Raw genomic sequence first — 19,682 nt, 5'->3', positions numbered from 1 at the left:
AAAGAAAGAAAGAAAAAATATAAGAAAATGTAACTTCAAAGTAACTTCAAATTTAACTAGTGGAGCTGGGCTGAATTTTTATGCTCAGTAACAAAAAGTTTTGCAAAATGGAGTTTCATCAAGTTTCATTGTTTTTGAGAATGAATGGGACTATTAGACATGCAACATTTTCATTAAAATTCACAATACTGGTGCAGCGAAKAGAAACTGCTGAGTGGGAATGCAATAAAAGTATTTTGTACTGCACTGGGAGCTTGCTGCTCGTGGCATAAGAACTTAATGAGCCTTTTTTTTTTGTTGGTGGAAACATGAAACTAGCACAAATTATTTTTTAATTAACTCAYGGATTGTTCGGGTACTTCACATTACATTGGTGCTTCGGGAAGCTGATTATTACTGCAGTCATTTCAGATCTCTTACAAGTTTTGTTGATTATGATCTCAAAATATGGGACCATYGGCTTAATGCACACATCCTATAGAAGAAACCATTTTTTTCTTTACTCCCTCTCAAAACACTCATTGCAGAACTTCTCTGCAGAGAGCAATTTCCACCAGTATCTGATGCTGAATAAAAACAGAATGATTTTGCTGCAGTCAGAAATTGGAGATGCTGTTAAAGCTGGGCACTGCTGTCTAGAATGATTATAGAATGATTATATCTGCTCCATATGAGTTTTCCCTGGTTATTTCTTAGGCTGTTCTGATGGCTTCAGCTTGGTCTCGTATGATGCTTGTGTTCATTAAATTTCCCTTTTCCAAGGCAGATGGTGTTTTCCATTTATCCCTTTGAAAGTCTGTGTGTGTCATGCTTATTCCCCTAGCTGACCAATAAGATAGCGTTAAACAATATTGACAGGAGTTTCTTTACTTTTCTTACCTATAGTGTGTGCACCCCAGCGACTTTTTGCAAAAGAATTCAATATTGCTGCATTAATAAGCAAATACAGGCTTCTTGGCTATTAAGAAAACAGTAGGAGTTTCGGTATAGTCAGTAGAAGAGAGGAAATAGCAATACCAAAACATTTTACTTCTTATCCAGAGATCTGAAASAATTGAAGGCAGAATATGGTCTGCTTTGTGCACCTAAATGTTTTTTTTTTGTTTGTTTGTTTGGTTTTTTATTTGTTTTTTTTGATCTAAACCTTCATTTCTCTGTCTGGTGTTCTGTTTCAGCTGGATTATGTGGTAACTTGTGCTGTCTGCACACGATCAGATGGAGGAGATATTCACATTCACAAAAAGAAATCTCAGGTGAGGTTACCTTGTTATTTCTGTGGACTGGAGGTTAGCATCCAGCATTACCTAATCCTAAAAACTGTGTCAAAATCAGAGCAACAGTTTTTAGGCTGCTCTCTGTAACAGAAGCATCCTTGTGAAGCAGCTTAGGTTTTTGTCTGGTGCTGGTCATCTAACTGTGAGATCTAAATGTGCTTGATAGCCTCTTCAAGAAAATTGTAGGGGCTTTTCAGCATTCAAGGTGTGTATCTTTCCTTACTGGATTTGGACAGAGGGTATTGAGTCGATATGCCTATCTGAAGGTGAACCTGAATTGTAGGGATGATTGTACCCACACACATTTTTTTAATGAGAAACTTTCAGGATATATCTGTAATGTGTACTTTTAGGGCTATTAAATGGTAGCGTAAGTATCAGTTTATCTCTTAGTGCTCAGTGACAGGACAAGAAGCAAGAAGCAACAGGCACAAACTGAAACACAGGAAGTTCCATCTGAACATAAGGAACTTTTTTTTTTTTTTTTTTTCCCTGGAACAAGTTGTTTAGAGGGTGTGGAGTCTCCGTCCTTGGAGATACTCAAAACTCAGTTGGACGAGGTGCTGGGCAACCTGCTCCAGGTGACCCTGAGCAGGGGGATTGGACTGGGTGACCCCCGGAGGCCCCTTCTCACCTTAACAGTTGTGTGATTCTGCAATTGTTTGAGATTCTTACCTTTTCTATCTTAAAATTGCTCCATCACCATGCCAAAGGCTTTTATCACTTGCTCATGTGTGGCTTTCAGTTGACACACAGTTTAGCATAGTAGAGGAGACTGACGAATGAGCATGGATGAGGCAGGAATAGGAAGCCCTAGGTTTYTTCTATCAGTTACCAATAGATCTTCCAACACCTTTTTCCAATTGGCAGAAATTCTGTTTTAAAAGGCTTCTTTTGCACAAACTGTTTCTCCTAGACATTTCCATTCCTTTAGCTCATTCAACTGCTTGTGTGGCTTTACCTAAAATAAGCCACAGAGTTTTTTATCCTTTAATTTTGTTTCATTATTTTGAAATCAGTTGTTGTTTTGCCTACAAGGAAAGCTAGCAACACTGATTATTGGTATTTGTAATTTGCATTAACTGGGTGAACAATTCCCTTCTTTTGTTGTTGCTAAGACACCACATTTACACAACTGACATAAGCCTTTTATTTCTCATTGTTGTTTCATGTTTCCTCTGTGTACAAGAAATTCATATTTCACCCTGAGTTAATTCTTGCAAAATTCCTTTGAGAAAGAGGAATCTGTAAACATTGTGTGCAGATGTGAAAAGTGGGAAGAAGAAAAGAGACCTGCCCAAAGTGTATGGGCAACATTCAAAATACAGAGGGGTTTTGTTCCTAATTCCTAGCGGCTCAAACTGTGAGACTGCTTTTAAATTTTTCTTTGCGTCTCCTTTTACARGAGACACCTAGAACATATGAAATTCATCAGCATGTACCAATAATGTTTCAACATTGTGAAGTTGGTTTATGGAGGGAGACAAAGCAATTCTGTATACTGTGGAAGGTGTATTTGTATTAGAACATTTTCACTGTAACGTGTACCCGTGAGGCTGTTCATTTTAACTGAACCAAAGCCAACTTTCTTCTTAAATCTATATTACAGCTTTTATTGTTCTTGTTTTAGAAAACATATATTATCCTGTCAGTGCGTAGTCACATACTGAATAGTAGAAACATTGTTCAGGACTCTGATGTGCTGTACTACTCCAGAACTATGAGATTTACTGTGTTCATACTAGTAGTGGAAGATGGAAATGAAAAATTAAGTGCTGGTCTACACGTCCCATTAAGTAGCAAACAGTAGCAATGGACTTCACTGTACAGACAAATAATATTAGGTTAGCTGTTCCACAGTAACTTTATTGCTGAGTGAGTTTTTACTCTGCAGCACACTGTAGTAACTTAAGAAGCATCTCAGGATTGTTTTCGGTGTTAACAAGTAGGAGACCTTAGCTTTACCACCAGGTTGTAAGAGGTTGGGCACATACATGGATGTTTATTATGGAACAGCTGATTCTTGGTAGCTTACATGTCAAAACTCAATGATCTCAGCACTCTCTGCCTTTGATGTCTTTGTAGGCCATTGCTGGCACAAGTGAGAGGTTCTCTCATTATTGCAACAYAGGCTGGAGTCAAAAACCATCTCAGCCTTGCCTGCAGGATGTCCAACATCTCTAGCATAAGGCAAAATAGTGCCTGATTGAGCAGTGTTGGATGATGGACTTTTGGTATTGCTTGTCTCATATTCAGTGTTCCTATTTCTGGCTACCTTTAACTGAGAAGATGTAACGTTTTTCAAAATCTTTCTCAGCAAGTGTTCGCATCTCCTAGCAAGCACCCAATGGACAGCAAAGGAGAAGAGTCAAAAATGAGCTACCCCAACATATTTTTCATGATTGACAGTTTTGAAGAGGTGAGTTTCTTGCTGCAGCAGAGCTTTGTCTTATTCTAGCCTTCTGTCCCAAGTGGTCATTTCCTAGGTATCTTTCGGGCAAATGTTCTTGGCCAGTTGAGAGTTTGCTTCCATGAGTTTTTGTAGGGCCAAGCCTGTGAGGGTTTCTTTTTCTTTTGAGCTTTTTCTTACATAAGTGGGTTTGAGATCTAAAATTAGAGCTGAATTTTGGCATTTGTGTGTCTTTATGATAGGCTGAAGCAGGACAGGCTAGCTGTGAGTACTGCTTAATCTAAGATGTGATCTGCAGTGAGRAGGGCCTGAAGGCCGTGTGTTTTGGAAGGTCTAGAGTGGAGCCTACAGCTCCCTTGCTTTCTTTTCTTTACATTGAATCTACCCTGGACATAGGGAGAATTGTGAGAAACTAAATATGTTTGAGCTTTAACAGCTGTGATTTTCCTTCAAGTGTTTTGTCTTCTATCCATGGCAGGTTTTCAGTGACATGACTGTGGGTGAAGGAGAAATGGTTTGTGTGGAGCTGGTGGCCAGTGACAAAAGCAACACCTTTCAAGGGGTGATTTTTCAGGGGTCCATCCGCTATGAAGCACTCAAGAAAGTCTATGACAATAGGGTAAGGCACTTCGAAAAAATAATCTCCTTTGCAATGACTGCATAACCGAACATGTTTCTTTTAGTGCTACTGAAGCTGTTAACTTTCTGTCCCATTAGATCATCTGCATCATAGCCTATCCTTTTGACTTTGAAAGTTACTTGAAAGCAAGTGCTTTTGGCTCAGACAGCTGAGGTTGCTCGGATCAGGGTATAATATGGTGTTTATCGGAAGGAATGAAGTTGGTAAGAACCCAAGAGCGTGGCATAAGAATGGATCTGAATAAAATGAGTTCTGAGAGCCCGTTTGTTTTCTGAAAGATAATGGATATTTGTAATTGTCTTCAGAGGAGGAAGATGTTACAGGGAGATTTCAAACTCTAAGTTCTTTAGTGCATTCTATACTTCCAGATATTTTCAAAACACCAGTATAGTTTCACTGCCACAGGTGGAAACTTTCTTTGCTTACCTRTAGAAATATGAAATGCCAACACTTGCAGTTTAGGGTTCTGTACTTATTGCTGAAGCTGAGAGTACAAGAAACAATAAACAGCCCAAACAGTTTGCTCTGAAAACAATCCTGAGGGATTTAAAACAAAACAAAAATTAGTATCTTCTGTGACTGTGAACTCCCTCATCTCCATTTCTTCCTTCCCCTTTGAGAAGTCCTGAGTAATTTCCCCTTCTCCCTTTGTAAATGTAAATCATTCATACTCTTCTAAGAGTTTTTTCCAGAGAACCTGAAACTGAAATTGTTTCTCTACCCAACTATTACCTTATGGCAGCATGCAGTTGGCAGGCAGGTTATTAAGTATACAGGAATGCAGAATTGCTAAAGATGAAATAAGGAGAAAGCCTTGCAATGGATAAGCAAGGTTTGGTGTGTTAATGTCACCTCATAGCTGAGGAATGTCCTGTTTGACCACACTGCTATTTCATATTGGTTTTTTAGATGAAATAGAATTGTTAGATCTTTAAATACTGAATCACAGACAAAGGCATAACTTGAACTGATCTACTTGCATTTTCATTCTTAATAGAACAAAGTTCTCTCTACTTTTGAAGGTTGCTTAATTTCAGAAGTCTTTATCAATTCCTACTACGGAAACATGGTATGAATTGTGTTATATTATGAACAAACTTGGCCCACTCAGATAATAAACTACTGAAAATTGTGGTAAACTGCTGAAATTTATGGATAAGTTCTACTCATTTCATTAAGCAAAACCTTGTTTGTTTTCATATTGCTATGTTCCCGTTTTCAGTTTTCATCTGAATTTTCAGTTCAGTTATGTTAGTTGGAAATTGAGCCCTTTCATCTGTTGAGAGGGTTCAAAGATTTTTGGTGTTTTGTGGTGAGCAATATGATACAGTTAAAGAACCAGTGCTAACACAGTTCATGCTTGGTCATAACGGTATGGATGCAGAAATGTCTGAACTGACTTACCACAAAGTAGTGCCGGAATTGTGTGGTATGCCGTGCTAGTTTGGGGGAGATTCTGTGAGTGTCTGTTGATTTTTAGACTCAAACTGGTGTCCTTGCACAGACTGTGAGTTGTGCATGTGTGTGCCTGTGTCCCACCATGCCACACTGTGTGGAAGTCAGGACACCAGTATTTTATCTCAGCTTGCCATTGGATAACACTGCTTTTTGGGTAGCTGAAGGAGTTGATTCCTCTGAGCCTCCTTTTTTTTTTAATCTGTAGAATTGCCTCAGTCTTGGAAATCACTTCACAGATTATGGCTTAAAATGTGCTATATAAGAATCARTATATCGATCGTTAGCTGCTGTGTTCTTGACTTAGACTACCACCTTCAGAGAATGTTACTTTTTGAAACATGGAACTATTACCTGTGTTTCTCTYCTATCTTGATGCATTGTAGGTGAGTGTTGCAGCTAAGATGGCTCAAAGGATGTCATTTGGCTTTTATAAGTATAGCAACATGGAGTTTGTCCGAATGAAAGGACCACAAGGGAAAGGACATGCAGAGATGGCAGTGAGCAGAGTTTCTACTGGTGACACTTCGCCATATGGGACRGAGGAGGATTCAAATCCAGAATCCCCGGTGCATGAGAGAGTAAGTAGCAGACAGAAATACTGACTTAAAGTTAAGCRTGAATATATCTTGCTTAAAAACCAGTGGATGGACTGTTGGGATTCAATCACATCAAGGTTCTAAAGTTAGTTTTGTCTGTGTGTTTTGAATATATTCAGTATGTGTAGATGGATTTTTATTGCAATTTCCCTTGAGCAAATGCCGAATACAGAGATGATTGGATGATTCATATTTCTGGAGGAGTGTTTTACTGAAACAACAGTGATGTTGATGCCAGGGAAGACAATGATTCTGCCTATTTTTTATGAAAATGAATAGATTCCATTCCTATACAAGATAGGATTTACCAAAAAGTGTAGAATTAGTATATGATGTATATTGTTCAGTAAACCTCACGGGAAATGTTACATAGAAGAGATTTTGCTACCAGTGACTTCAGTGTGAAGCCTGTATAATGTTAGAATAAAAATTGAGGATCTAGATGCAGTATTTAAGCATATGTTTAATWTTAAGCACAAGTATGATAAAATGCTAAAAATGCCGATTTGGCTCTTTTTCAGTTCTAAGTGTTGTTTCAATGAGTATGTTTTGCCTAGTTAATGAGGATTAAACAAATTGCTTTAAAATACCTGTACAGATGTGTCCTGACCCAGGCAGGGTAGTTACTGATGGATTTTAGTCTATTTTCCTGCATAATATAGGCAACCTATGTAATTCAAAGGAGGCCACCAGGACTGCTTCAAAAGGTGTCTGTGCAAGCTGCAAGTTTTTTGTTTCTTGCTTTCTAAAAGGCAAACTGAGCTGCGAGCACAGAGCTCACTAACTAGATGTAGGTGTTCTCTACCATATAGTTACAACCAGGGGAAGTCAGGGTTAGAGGAGCTTTCTGCTCCTCTGGCTCCAAGACTTCCAGTGCTTCTATTTGATAATGTATTATCATTGCTTTTCTGGCAATGGTTTTAATGGTGATTTATCTGTTACTGGTTTCTCCCTGCATGGATGATACGAAATTGCTACAAGATTAAAAATAAATTGAGGCAAGCACAAACTGAAGATCAGGTGCACTGAAGAGAAGATCATTTGACTGGCAAAATGCTTCTGAATTTTTTTCTGTAGCAGTGGCAGAAAGATGACATGGAGATATTCTTCAGTGCAACACCAGCTTGACAGGCTTGGTTGTCATCCTCACTCACATGTCATTTCCCTCCTTAGTCATATGGACGGATATGAGCGGTATGAGACCTCAGACCAGGAAGAATTACAGAATTGTTAAATTAACTTTGTGAAGAAGGAGGAATAGGATAGGAATTGCTCATCTYCATTAGCAGAGTAGTTTTGCAGTGGTGTCATTTTTTTCCCCTCATTTGAAGGGGAATTTTAAAAATATTACTAGCAAAAATGGCACATAACCACTTTATTTCAGGAAAAATTTCAAATGGATCTGGTCAGCTATAATTGTGATTTACCCAAGAGCAGCTGCCTTCCTGAAGGAAGGATCTGTCTGTAGCTTCCTGCCTAACTTATATTTCACCATGGACAATTATGTCGTATTTGTCATCACTTAGGCCACTGAGGATTTGGTTAGCCTATCACTTTGTTTTTCTCTAGCCTATAGAGAAATAGAATACAATTGTATGTTGACTTTACTTTTGCATCGACATTGTGGGTTAGGTAATTACCTTGTGACCCTGCTTCACAGAAACACCATGAGCRTCTACATGTAGCATCTCTTTAATCAGGGAAACAACTACTGTATGTTTACCAAAGGAATGAAGATGGACAATTTTAGTGTGTCTAGTACTCATATTAAATCAAATTTCTGAATTTTAACATTCAAAAATAAAATAAGATTGGCATTCTTGGTGCCTAATCAAGTAATTAATCTATATTTTTCCCTTGTGAATATGAACCCTTATGCACCATGATCACATGACAGCTCTGAAAAGAGAGGTATTCACAACACAGCTGAGGATGGTGATTTATCAAAATATTTTCATCTTGATGAACCTCTTGAAGTTGAGATGACTGCTCAGCTGGCATTCTTTCATTGACTGCTCTGATAAAAACTTCTAGCTAGATGTTGGTCGTGATTCTGATTTTTGCACACGACTGCCTTGTGCCACATATTGGGATTGATTATTTGTTACAGGAAGCGTAAGATTTTTTTAAACAAAGCAGTCTTCAATATTTCTTCAATTTCCCTTTCAGGTCACTTCTTTCAGCACACCACCAACCCCAGAGCGAAACAATCGCCCATCCTTTTTCTCCCCATCTCTCAAGAGAAAAGTGCCCCGAAACCGAATTGCTGAAATGAAAAAATCCCACTCAGCAAATGACAGYGAGGAATTCTTCAGAGATGATGATGGTGGAGGTGAGAGAAACAACATCGGCTAAACTGGCCTCTCTGGAGAGAGGACAGGGCTACAGAAAGGGATTCCAATGCTGGATTCTCCCAAAGGTTTACGCTGTGAAAAACTCAGCTCTGCAGAAAGTCAAATGCCTCTGCCACTCTGAAAGTAGTTACTTGCAGATGTAACATCCTTTTCAAAGCTGGAGACCAGCAATTCCTACACATGTTTAAAAATAATCTCTTCCTTTTAAACAGGAGATGTATTTGAGAGAAACTTTAGAATGGTAAGTAGGAAAGAGCCCATTCTTCCAATGAGCTCTCCCAGAAATCACAAGGCATTGGTGTAAAGCACAGTTGTGGATAAGTCCTCTGAGTTCCCTGAGTGGATCCAGAGCTGATTAACATCAGTGAAGTCATCTRTTTTTAGAAATCAGTCATACTGGACCAGCTTAACTAAAAAGAAATTGCACATTTAAAAAAAAAAAGTCTTAAATGAAAACATTTCATTTAAATTCTGTTGTAACTTAAATTGTTATTTCTTCAGGATTTTGTCAATGGAAACCATTCCTCACCTGTCCTTTAATTTGCCTGTTCAAAACACGTTATTTCAGATGAGATGTAATTTAGCTTGCTTAACTAGTCAAAGGGTAGAGCTTGGATCAATTACTAGATAGTATGGGGAGAAGGGCGGCTCTCCCAGGTGGAGTCCTGTTGTCTTTGTTATATTTCTCCTTGTTGTTGCATGATTAGAGGATGGAGTTTAAAACATTTATCCATTCTTACTATTTTTCTTCTAATACATTTACAAAAGTAAGCAACTAAAAATATAAAAATATTGAGAAATGTGGTTTCACCTACAGCTGTAAATRTTTTCACCTTATCTTTCCTGGTTCTAAAAAGATACACATAATGATCCAATGTTACCATTGTTGTTACTGTACTATTACTACTGTTGAGTGGGAGGCTGGATGAGATGACCTCAAAAATTCCATTTAACCCAAYTGGGACTATGATTATGAAAAATCGGTGGTTATTAAAATCCAAGCAATGGAGTCAAGAAGAATTACCAAAGCTGACTTTTTGATAGGAATAGAGGAATATTTTAACATCTTACGTCAGAAAGTTAATCTGTTTAAGAATATAACATTTCTAGATGGAGAAGTAGCTAAATTGTATTTCTTTTCAGAAGAATTCAGAAACCTGAGTTTGCTCAGGAAACTGTAGTGGTAAGATTTGTTATTCCAGGAGCGGAAAAGCTGAGTTCAGTCTCCAGCTGGTGACCGGCTTTCTATAGAAGCTGAGGTATGCTGGGGCATCTTGGCATCATGGGTGGAGAATAGCTTGCTTGTCTGAAGGCTAGGAGTGTCCTGGGCTGGCTAGTGCCGCTGCAGATCTGCCCCTGTTCCAGACAGATGTGCTGAGGGCAGGAACAGCTTTTTATGGTCTTGGCTCACTTTTGCTATGTACAGATGTGGCAGAGCAGGAAAATTGCTCTTGTTCCAGATACAAAAGTCATGTCAGTCATTCTGACCTGATCACAGTAGGCCAAGAGCACGGTGATGATACGTGGGGAGAGGGCATAGAATAGTTGGCCTTTAACAGTTGGCCTTCAGTGCACTAGCAGGGAAGTAGGAGAAATTAGACTTTCTTCTTGCATTGTTCTGTGCACTGCCAGAGTAGCTTCTGCCACATTTTTTTGTTTGGGCCTCTTTGGTTTGATCAGACCCTGCTTTTAAACAAATGGATCCCAGAGCTTGGATCACTCTAGTCCAGAATTGTGTTATTTCAACATTAGCTTTTAGCACTGTGGATCAGAGCTCAGTTTTCAAAAGTTATGTTTGTGGATCAGTAAAGTAATTATGGCAAGAATGGCGCTGCTRAGGGATCTTAGGTTTGGCTTGAGGAATGCTTGAAGATCTGCAGTAAACTGAYTGATTAGTGTTGACTCTCCTCTTGYCTTGCRGATGTCAGTTTTCTCTGTAAGAGAAGCAAATAATTTTTCTTCTGTTACATTTATGCATTTCTGTATGAGTAACTATTATAGGGATATTCTATTTTGTAYATGAAGGAAGGCTGGGAGAGGGTTCTGCTTGTGCAGTGTGGTAGCAAATGCTTTATTCTCTCTCTTGACTTGTCCACTGGAGGATGACTGTTTACCATTGCTGCCAGCTGCTGATATAACAATGTTAGTGTAAATGGTAAAYGCTGTGTTGAACAAGACTTGCCCAAAATAGTAGTAGTGACCAGCATAGAATCATAGAATTGSTAAGGTTGGARGGGACCTCTGGAGATCATCTAGTSCAACCTTCAAACAAGTGGCCCGTATGAGGATTGAACCCACGACCTTGGCATTATTAGCACCATGCTCYARCCAGCTGAGCTAAACCTAACCCTAGAAAATAAGACTCTCCTTTTATTGAATTTTGGAAACTTTCACTGTATGTTCCAATAAAACATGGAAGTACAATCACTTTAAACTTGTTGTCTTCTGTCTTGACAGATCTGCACAATGCAACAAATCTGAGATCACGGTCCTTATCTGGAACAGGACGGTCTTTGGTTGGCTCATGGCTGAAATTGAACAGAACAGATGAAAATTTTCTACTCTATGCACACTTAACTTATGTCACTTTGCCATTGCATCGAATTTTAACAGGTGAATCTAAYGTTTATTACCTATAAATAGAGAAARCCATTAGGCTCYCAGGTAGCCTTGGTGTTGGCAGATGAAGTTATTCTTTCTCAGGACTGCAAGATAACTGAATTAAGAACCATCTGCTGGGAGGAACAGGTGGGTCTTAGACCTTTGATTAAGGGAATTATGGAAGGGCAACTCAGGAATTTGGAGTGGTGGTCTTTGGTAATTTTGACTTTTAAAATTGAGCTGTGCGTTAAGAGTTGCTTGGTTTGGTCAAAATGCCCATACTGATGCTTATAAATCTGTCAGGTACCCAGTGTCATTGATTAGACCTAACAATGTTTGTATTGTAACGTGCATAATTGGAGTCGCCTGTGCCGATGATCTAACTCAGGAGTCTGTGTTCACTCAGGAGCAGCACTACTATGTGATACCAATGCCTGTGCTATTGATGATATGTTCTGGTAGGACAGTATGGTAAGCTGGCTTTTACAATCTGCAGGCAGTAGTGAAGTTTTGATTTTCATCTAGATAACTTTAGTCTATCTGCAAATACAGGTGGCCAAGGGARAACAACTGATCTGTGTGAACTTTATCAGTCAGCAGGCTTTGCTACCTTTGCAGGGATGCAGGTTGCAATACGTGGGTCCCTGTGGGACTCTGAGTTACTCCTGGAAACTGAGAAAACARCAGTGGTTAAGAATTCTCTCATTTGTTTAAAAGCAGTGGTCATTTATTTCAGATAGATATTACTAGTGTTAGTCCACTCTCTTAAGTGAAGCCCTGAAATCCCTTCACTCTGAAAATACTCACTGGCCATCTCAGGTGGAAAGAAAGTTGTTCTTCAGCAGCTCAGCAGTACCTTGGATAAAACCATTGCTGAACACCAAAATCTAGACTGGAATACCCTAGAATAAAGTTATGATCTCAGRACTACTTAAAGTCCTAGCTCTGACCTTGGAAGATCCTTATAACTGTTACTTTCTCTAAGAACTTAATCTCTTTCCTTCTGTTCCCATTCTGCAGGTAAGATGACTTCTAAATATGTTTGTCTGGGCAAAACTATGGACTGGGCTTTTGTTCAGTGCATTCTTTCTCTTGTCTGGATCTAAACAAGAATTCACCYGAAAAGGAAACCAATCTATTATAAAGTGGTTATTACCAGGCTGCTCCTGAAAGGTAGCAAAGAGGAAAAAGGTTCTTGGGAAATCTGTTGTTATTTAAAGAGGTTAATGTGCTACTGAAGGAGTTAGGAAGATAATGTGGATGTGCCTTTAATATTGTAGGTTGTACTGTGCTAGTGTAATAGTAACAGTTTGCAGTCTTRTCCTCATTTGCAGGCTGAGATTTCAAAGCCTGTTGCAAAAGTACCTTCTTTCCTACTCTGCAGAGAAAGAAACTGCAGCTGGTAAGGTAGAAGTGGAAACTACACATAGCAGAGACATTCCTATATCATTTGCCCTTTCACTGTATGTGAGGTTGATTTCAAATTAGAAGAAATTACAAATTTCAGTAAAAGATGATCCTCTGTAATTAAGGTTTGACTTTGAACRGTGTTTCAGCAAAATATATAATTATTTCTTAATATAGTTCTGTTGATATTCTTTCAGCTGTGGAGCTAGAGTTATCAAGTGCATGCTCTCTTTCTCTCTCCTCTCACCACAGGCATTTTGGAGGTCACAGAAGATGTATTGTTCCTGCTGGCATTTAATACTTSCTCAAGTGGGTGGCATGAATGCCTCCACGCTCAAATACTTGCTTTTTACTTGAATGCCTTTTCTGAGATTTAATTTGTTTAACACATGGTTGCAGGTGTCTGTGTGTATCAAGACAAACAAAAAAAGGACACAAAATGTCTGGGCTCTAAGGCAGATTTTTGTCTGCAGTTTTTCCACTCCCAGCATTTGCTTTAGCTTGGCAGATTGGGTGGAACCTACTTTCAAAGCCTTTTTGCAATTAATGCATCTGTGTCACTGACAGCTTTCTAGAAGGGTGAGCATTCTCTTAGGGCAGAGTGAGTGGCAAAGATGTTAATCTCTCTGAATAGTACTAAGAAATTAAAATCATAGGGCCAGTGGTTGCAGTATGTTTAAAAATGTCTGGAATATGTGTGTATTGATAAGATTTCCCAGGTGCTCCAACCCCTTAATAGTCTTTGTGGCCCTTTGCTTGGCTCCAGCATGTCTGTGTTTYGTTCTTTACAAATGTGGCTAGAGCTCTCCAGGACTGTGGATCAATTTTTATTCCTATCATCATCATCTTTGTGCAGGTATATGTGATTTGCCTCTTAAGGCATAAGTCATTAACTTTCCTCTATAGCATGTGCTTCCTTTCATGTTCCTTATTCTCYGTATAGCCTGTAAAAGAGCCTGGCAGCCCAAATTCCAGATATTTTTCATACTGCAATGTCAGCAAGCTGGTTTTACTATCCACATTTGAAAAAGATAGGTGTTTAACAGGTTCATCTTGTGTCACATTTAGACAATACAGAGCTGAGGGCTTACGGCAGCCAAAGGCAACAGAAAAATGTTTTCATGGCAACCTTTTGAACAAAGAATTGTAGGCTTCAGGCTAAAAAAAAGGCATGAAACAGTTGAATTGCTTGTGTCTAGATCTGCAGAGCCAAAATCTCTTTAAGGATCTTGGAGATTGGTGAATTTCTCTGCTCAAGAAGAGAAAAAACCCATGATGGCTGCTGCTGCCACTCATTTCTCTGAAAGATCTCTCCGCTGTCCACATCTGACATGTTGTTTGATCTCAGTATAAATAATACCTAGTAGGTCAGCCATCATCTCTACATCATGSCATGTATTTGTGGTTTGCCATCTCAGCTAGGATGCAGCCTGGGAGGGATTGGAATGGGCTTTATTAATACGTCCAGTGCCATGCTAGTTATGTTTTAAATTCCTTTAGTAGTGTAATAAGGGGACACATAAGCTCACAGTGCAGAATTGCATCTCCAATTACTATCTTACTTTCTTATACTGTGGATACTTTCAGAGGTCCCCTGAATTTACTGTTTTGTTTTTCCCTCTCTCTCCCCTAGATATCCTGGAAGTGCGGCAGAAACCAATCCTGATGACATAGCAGAGAGCGGGGCACTGCCTTGGAGTCTTGTTGCCAAGTGCCTAACCACAGCGGTTTTCTGTGATAGCACTACCATCTAGTGTCAGGAACGCAAACCTCCACAGGAAAAAGGGAAGTCAAAGAATACCAGCCAAACAAAAGTGCCTCTTTCTTCCTTCCTCTGCTGTCGTACACCACCTGCACACTTGCAGTACATCACTTCAGTGTTTCTGACTGGAAGAGGACTTTCAGAAAAACAAAACGAGAAGGGGCTGTATTTAAAACAAATCGATGCTTTATGAACAGTTTGTTACTGTGTTTACTTTATAACTAAGAAACCAACAACATGTACAGAATGTGTTGAACTTTATATTCTTTAAGAGAAACAACTTGAGAATTTCATAATGATGTACTAATGAAAGGCATTCCACGGACTCCTGCCCATGCTCTCCTTGTTGGTTTGGCTTAATATGCGCGTAAACTCATGTGTTTGTTGGGATTTACGAGATGAGAGAATAGTTTACTACTGTGGAAGGTAAAGGAAGAAGATGCTATAATGATACATTGCCATTTTGGTATGTGCAATGGGTCAGTTTGGAGCTCAAAATATGCTTAAAATGATCCCATTTGTTTGTGTGTCAATGTTAGTAGGACAGGTGAACTCTGCTGACAGATTTCTGTATCTACCAAAGAACAGCAACATTTTCATCCTCAAGAACTGTGTAAAAATGAGCCATTGGGAAAAAGGCTAAAATGTGCTGCTATAGTAAAGCTGAGGTTCGTATCCTGTACTACTGCTGCTTATCTCTGTTAGCTAAGTCGATCTGAGCTCAAGTCTAAAATGGAAAAGTAGGAGGTAGTTATAGGACTTCAGAACTGMAAACCTTACCAATTACCAACATCCTCCGGCATTCACGGGACTTCAGAGTAAAAAAGATGTCCTTGCAGTAGTGTTTGGAGCTAAGGAGGGCACAAAAGCCGATTAACATCTGGGCAACTTTCCCAGATTCTTCATTTCCTGGTGATGCTTCTTTGCACTGTAGCGTGCTGAAGCACAAAAGGTTTTCTTTAAAGACAAAAGATATAAATGTGATTCTGCTCTGAAAAGTGACTAAGAATAGCATAATGGGAGGTTGGAACTGTGTGTCAGGAGCTCTCAGGCAAAAAAGCCTTATGTTTACAGGTAAAATGCAGCTTTGTGTAAATACAGCAGAGTGGGACTCTGCTATCCATGATGTCTGAAAGCTAAATACTGAATGAGTACAGAGACTACTGCAGTCCAATTAAGTGGGTCGAGATGGGAGCCAGTCGATACTTCAGTTTATTTACAACTGCTTAAGTGGCACAGCAAAGGGAGGGYAGCATGTCGCTTAGAGCGTGTGAGGCTCTAGTATACGCACAAAGGGAGACCTGTGGAGAGCGAAGATGCCATTTTTGTCGCTTTTCAGATTCTCGGCACCTAAGCTCTACCCTTGGCAACACAGTTACCAAGATGGCATGTGCTCTGAGCCTGGATCTTTTTTGTCTCCCTCATACCCAATCATTCYTGAAGTGCTTTGTTATAATTCTCTCGATAGCATCTCATGGCTTAACCTCTCAAATAGGACTGTCTGCTTTTTACTTCTGGCCAGATTCCAGGAAATAGCTCCACTTCAGCATAAAGACAGATTAACTTTATCGTTCAGCCCAACATGATGAACCAAGCATGATAAGGAGGTCTTTTTTTTTGTTGAGGTTAGGCCTGGAAGCAGTCACCATCATGCAGAGGATGACATTTCTAACACTGGCAGCATGAGTGCGTGACAGGGACAGCAGACCAGTTTTTAGCTTGCTTCAGATATGTTGCAGCAGCATTAGAAAAGTGTTCACTTTGGCATTACCAGCACAGCAGCTGTTCATGTTGCAGACTTTGAACTTTGCTCCTTCAGGAGCAAAGTGTGTGTGCGTGTGTGTGTGCGTGCGTGTGTGTCAAAATGTCTAACTTGAGGCATGTRATCTGGGTGCCTAGGCTTCCTACCAAATCCAGAGGGAGAGAAGTGGAACTGAGAGAGCTGAATTGCCCTCTCAAGAAACTGTATAGGCAATCTAGGGGCTTACCTGATATCCTAGGTAGTATGTTTAATGTCAGACAGTACAAATTTTCTCCCTATGTACTTCTCTCCCCACCCCCAATATCTATGCCAAGATATCTAAACCATGGTTCAGCTAGAAGACCCTTTTCCAATCCTACTTCTTAGCCTGTCACTTTCTGCACTTTGATACCATTGGACTGAGCAAAACATTGCAGTTTTCCTTCAAATATTCATTGGGGAGGGAAGGGAGAGAGGTTAATATTTTCACTACTACTGGCAATTGATACCTTTCAGTCAAAGAGCCAGAGGAATAAAAAACAGGAAATAAATTCAAATCAGAACCTGAGTCGTAGGAACCTGAATACTGCTAAGTCTACAGCAGTCGTTTTTAATACTTTCTTGATGTCCATGTAGTAAGACTCRGTAGCTTAATTTCCTTTCATCTGAAATCTTGAACAGGTTTTGCTGCAGAAGACTTCAGAATACGTGGCAGATGAAGAAAGATTCTAAAATAGTACGTTAGTGCAAAGGTAATGTTACAAAAAGTGCAGTGCAGATCCTACATCTGTTATGCAGTGTGCTTTGCTACATCTACAGGGATGAATTCTAGTGATGTCCAGTTTTTGAAGGGCTGCAATATAAAAGTCCTAAAGCGAGTTAGTTGATTTATTTTTATCCTGCTATGGGTACCTTGAAGCCTCACCTCATTTAGTAGAAATGGGCTATGCGTATGCCCAAGTGGGCGGGCATCCATCCATAGGAAATAGATCAGAGAGTCTACTGAATGTCAATAGAGCTTTTAAGAAGTAAGTAGGTATACCAGATACTCAGATACCTTCTCTCTAAGAAACTGAAATAGAGTTTTTAGGTATAGCCCCTGCTGATCACTTTCGGTTATGAAGTGCTAAAAGAAAAAAAAGTGTTTTGTTTTGCATTTAAATAAACCCTTAATTACAATTGATTGTCCTCATACAGACAGATTCACAGGGAAGATGGTAGAAGTTTTGCCTGTTTGAAGATGGCACAGCTCGAGCCTTAGCATGCTATTGCTGCACTATACCAAAAAAGAMAAGGGAATGTTAGAAACTTCTGACCTTTTTAATTTGGAGAGTTTTCTCATTCATAGTTCCTAAGCAGTAAACCAATAGATCTTAGCCTCTAAAAGCCACTTAAATATTTGCTGAGAAATAAACTAGTGTGTTCTACATACCATAAAGACTGCAACAAAGTGTAGCAGTTAATGTCTTGACTTTCGGAGTAGCAGCAAGTTTCTTTAGGTACGTTGAGGCTTGATAACAGTTTCTTACAAGAAAGCACCACAGTTAAATCTGGGAAGCTTTACAGAGCTGTTTTATTTGTTTACAGAATCCCACTGCATCTCACACACAGTTAATTTCTTCCATCCTTCTGCCCATTCACTTTTGCGGGAGATCTGTGGCTTATTGCTTGAACTAGCCACAGAAGGTGTGTATTGACAGGTGTCAAATGCAAGGTTGTAAATCTTTTCAACCTTAACAGATTTTCACTGCTGTCAATCTAACAAGTAAAAAGACTTTTTTGTTTTCTTGGAGTTTTTTAAAGAAAACCTCTTAAATCAACTATTTTGTATTAGCAGATTATTGCTCTGCTTTAGAGACCACAGCGTATGTGAAGTTGCGTTCTCTCATTGCCAGCCACCACAGGATGGGTTCCAAGTCTCCTCTTAAAAGAAGCCATTTTTAGAAATGTAACAAATCTTTCAGCTGTCTTGGCTGATCCAGTTTGTGTGAGGTTGTGTTCCTTCTCTTTTTATTCCCTTGCTCTTCGTTGTTTACAAGGTTTGAGCATGTTGGGATGTGGATCACTGTTGCACGCGGTTTTCCACTTCTGGGCACAGTGCGCTTTGCTGAGAAGAGAGTAGTTTTTAAGGGTGATGTTTCAGAGTCAAAGGGTTTTCCCAAAGTATATTCTTATACCAAGCTTTAATTAAAAAAAAAAAAAGGTGAAGTCCTTGGCTCTGTAAATGGATTTCTGCTGGCAGACTCTTATGTATATTCTAGTCCCTGAAGTTCTGTACGGATGTAAAGGCCACTTAAAATACACTTTTAAACTATTAAACTGCTTCTTGCTGGTTACTAATTTTTCACTTTCCCAGATGATTGTTTGTAATTTTATAGCCTAAAATTCCCTGTTGTTAAAGATAGATAAAATTTTCAGAAGTGCCTAAGCAGTGTTGTTAGCTAGCGGGGCTTAAGAACAAATTTTTGTTTAGGAAGTAACTCAAGTACTCTTAAACTCTATCTGTATTGTGTGTAGCAGCATTGAGAAATGACAAATTCAGAATTCTTGGAAGAACTGGACTCACCCTTCACACTAGAAAGATTCTCATGGTCTCCAGAGGTCACTAAAAGCTCTGGAAAATGGGTTTCTTGTGATCACAGCGGTCAGATATCTGTGAATGCCTTATCTTGTATTGTGAGATATGACTGGAAAAAGTATGTGGCATTGGTATACAGAAGTTCTCTGTCAAAAATAGGAGCAGTAGAATCAAGGTAAAAGTATTGTTCAATAAGTAGCTTTTACACCAAACCTTAAGTGAAAAAGTGTTTCATACCAGAATGTAGCTGTATGGATGCTTGATCAAGATAATACAAGGCTGCAAGTAGGTTACAAGGTTTAATGTTCTCTGTGTAAATATATAAATATTTATGCACATGTTGCATGGTTTGTTTGGGGTTTTTTGGCCTCATTGATCATCAGTATTGATTTAAAAGATGATCAGTTGAAAAATCATACGGGCACTGTTCCTGAGCCATCCGAACGAGCAAGGAGAATCTTTGTGCACCAAAAATGGAATTGACTTTACGTATGGCAGCAGCAAAGAAAGTGTGGGACTCTGCAGCCAATAAAGAGACCTCTTAAATGACCATGAGTTTTGTTAATARTATATTATTATTATTACCATTTTACTAATAGTTTCTTTCCTTTTGTGCCTAGTGGTGTTTGAGTTTGAATGTATTCTTGGCTGGTGGCAAGCCTGAGCATTGAAATAACACTCTGTGGCACTTTGGACAAAGCCCAACTTTCTGATAATGCTTGTTGAATCTTTTAATGATCAGCCTCTAACAACTACACATTGTATAAGGGGGAAGAAGTTAAAGGTCAATGTACTCCTGAACTGATTTTAAAAGGCTTGTTTTGTTTTGTTTTTTCCATTAAATACTGGCATTAAAAAAAA

General features: G+C 39.1%; 1 protein-coding gene across 1 annotated transcript in view; it reads left to right on the top strand.

Annotated features, from left to right (window-relative positions):
* Positions 1–19,682, top strand: part of KIAA0930 (KIAA0930 ortholog) — an 85,983-nt gene extending 66,301 nt beyond the window's left edge. The window contains exons 3-9 of the mRNA XM_085324441.1: positions 1,176–1,253; positions 3,592–3,693; positions 4,163–4,303; positions 6,166–6,360; positions 8,548–8,710; positions 11,190–11,345; positions 14,374–19,682. Coding sequence (XP_085180567.1) covers positions 1,176–1,253; positions 3,592–3,693; positions 4,163–4,303; positions 6,166–6,360; positions 8,548–8,710; positions 11,190–11,345; positions 14,374–14,414 — 876 coding nt within the window. The 3' untranslated portion in view covers positions 14,415–19,682. The remainder of the gene's footprint in view (positions 1–1,175; positions 1,254–3,591; positions 3,694–4,162; positions 4,304–6,165; positions 6,361–8,547; positions 8,711–11,189; positions 11,346–14,373) is intronic.

Source organism: Rhea americana, unplaced genomic scaffold (assembly GCF_003343005.1).
Source record: "Rhea americana isolate MKP2758 unplaced genomic scaffold, rheAme1 scaffold_91, whole genome shotgun sequence".
Taxonomy (NCBI): Eukaryota; Metazoa; Chordata; class Aves; order Rheiformes; family Rheidae; genus Rhea; species Rhea americana.
This window is presented reverse-complemented; position numbering and strand designations above follow the sequence as displayed.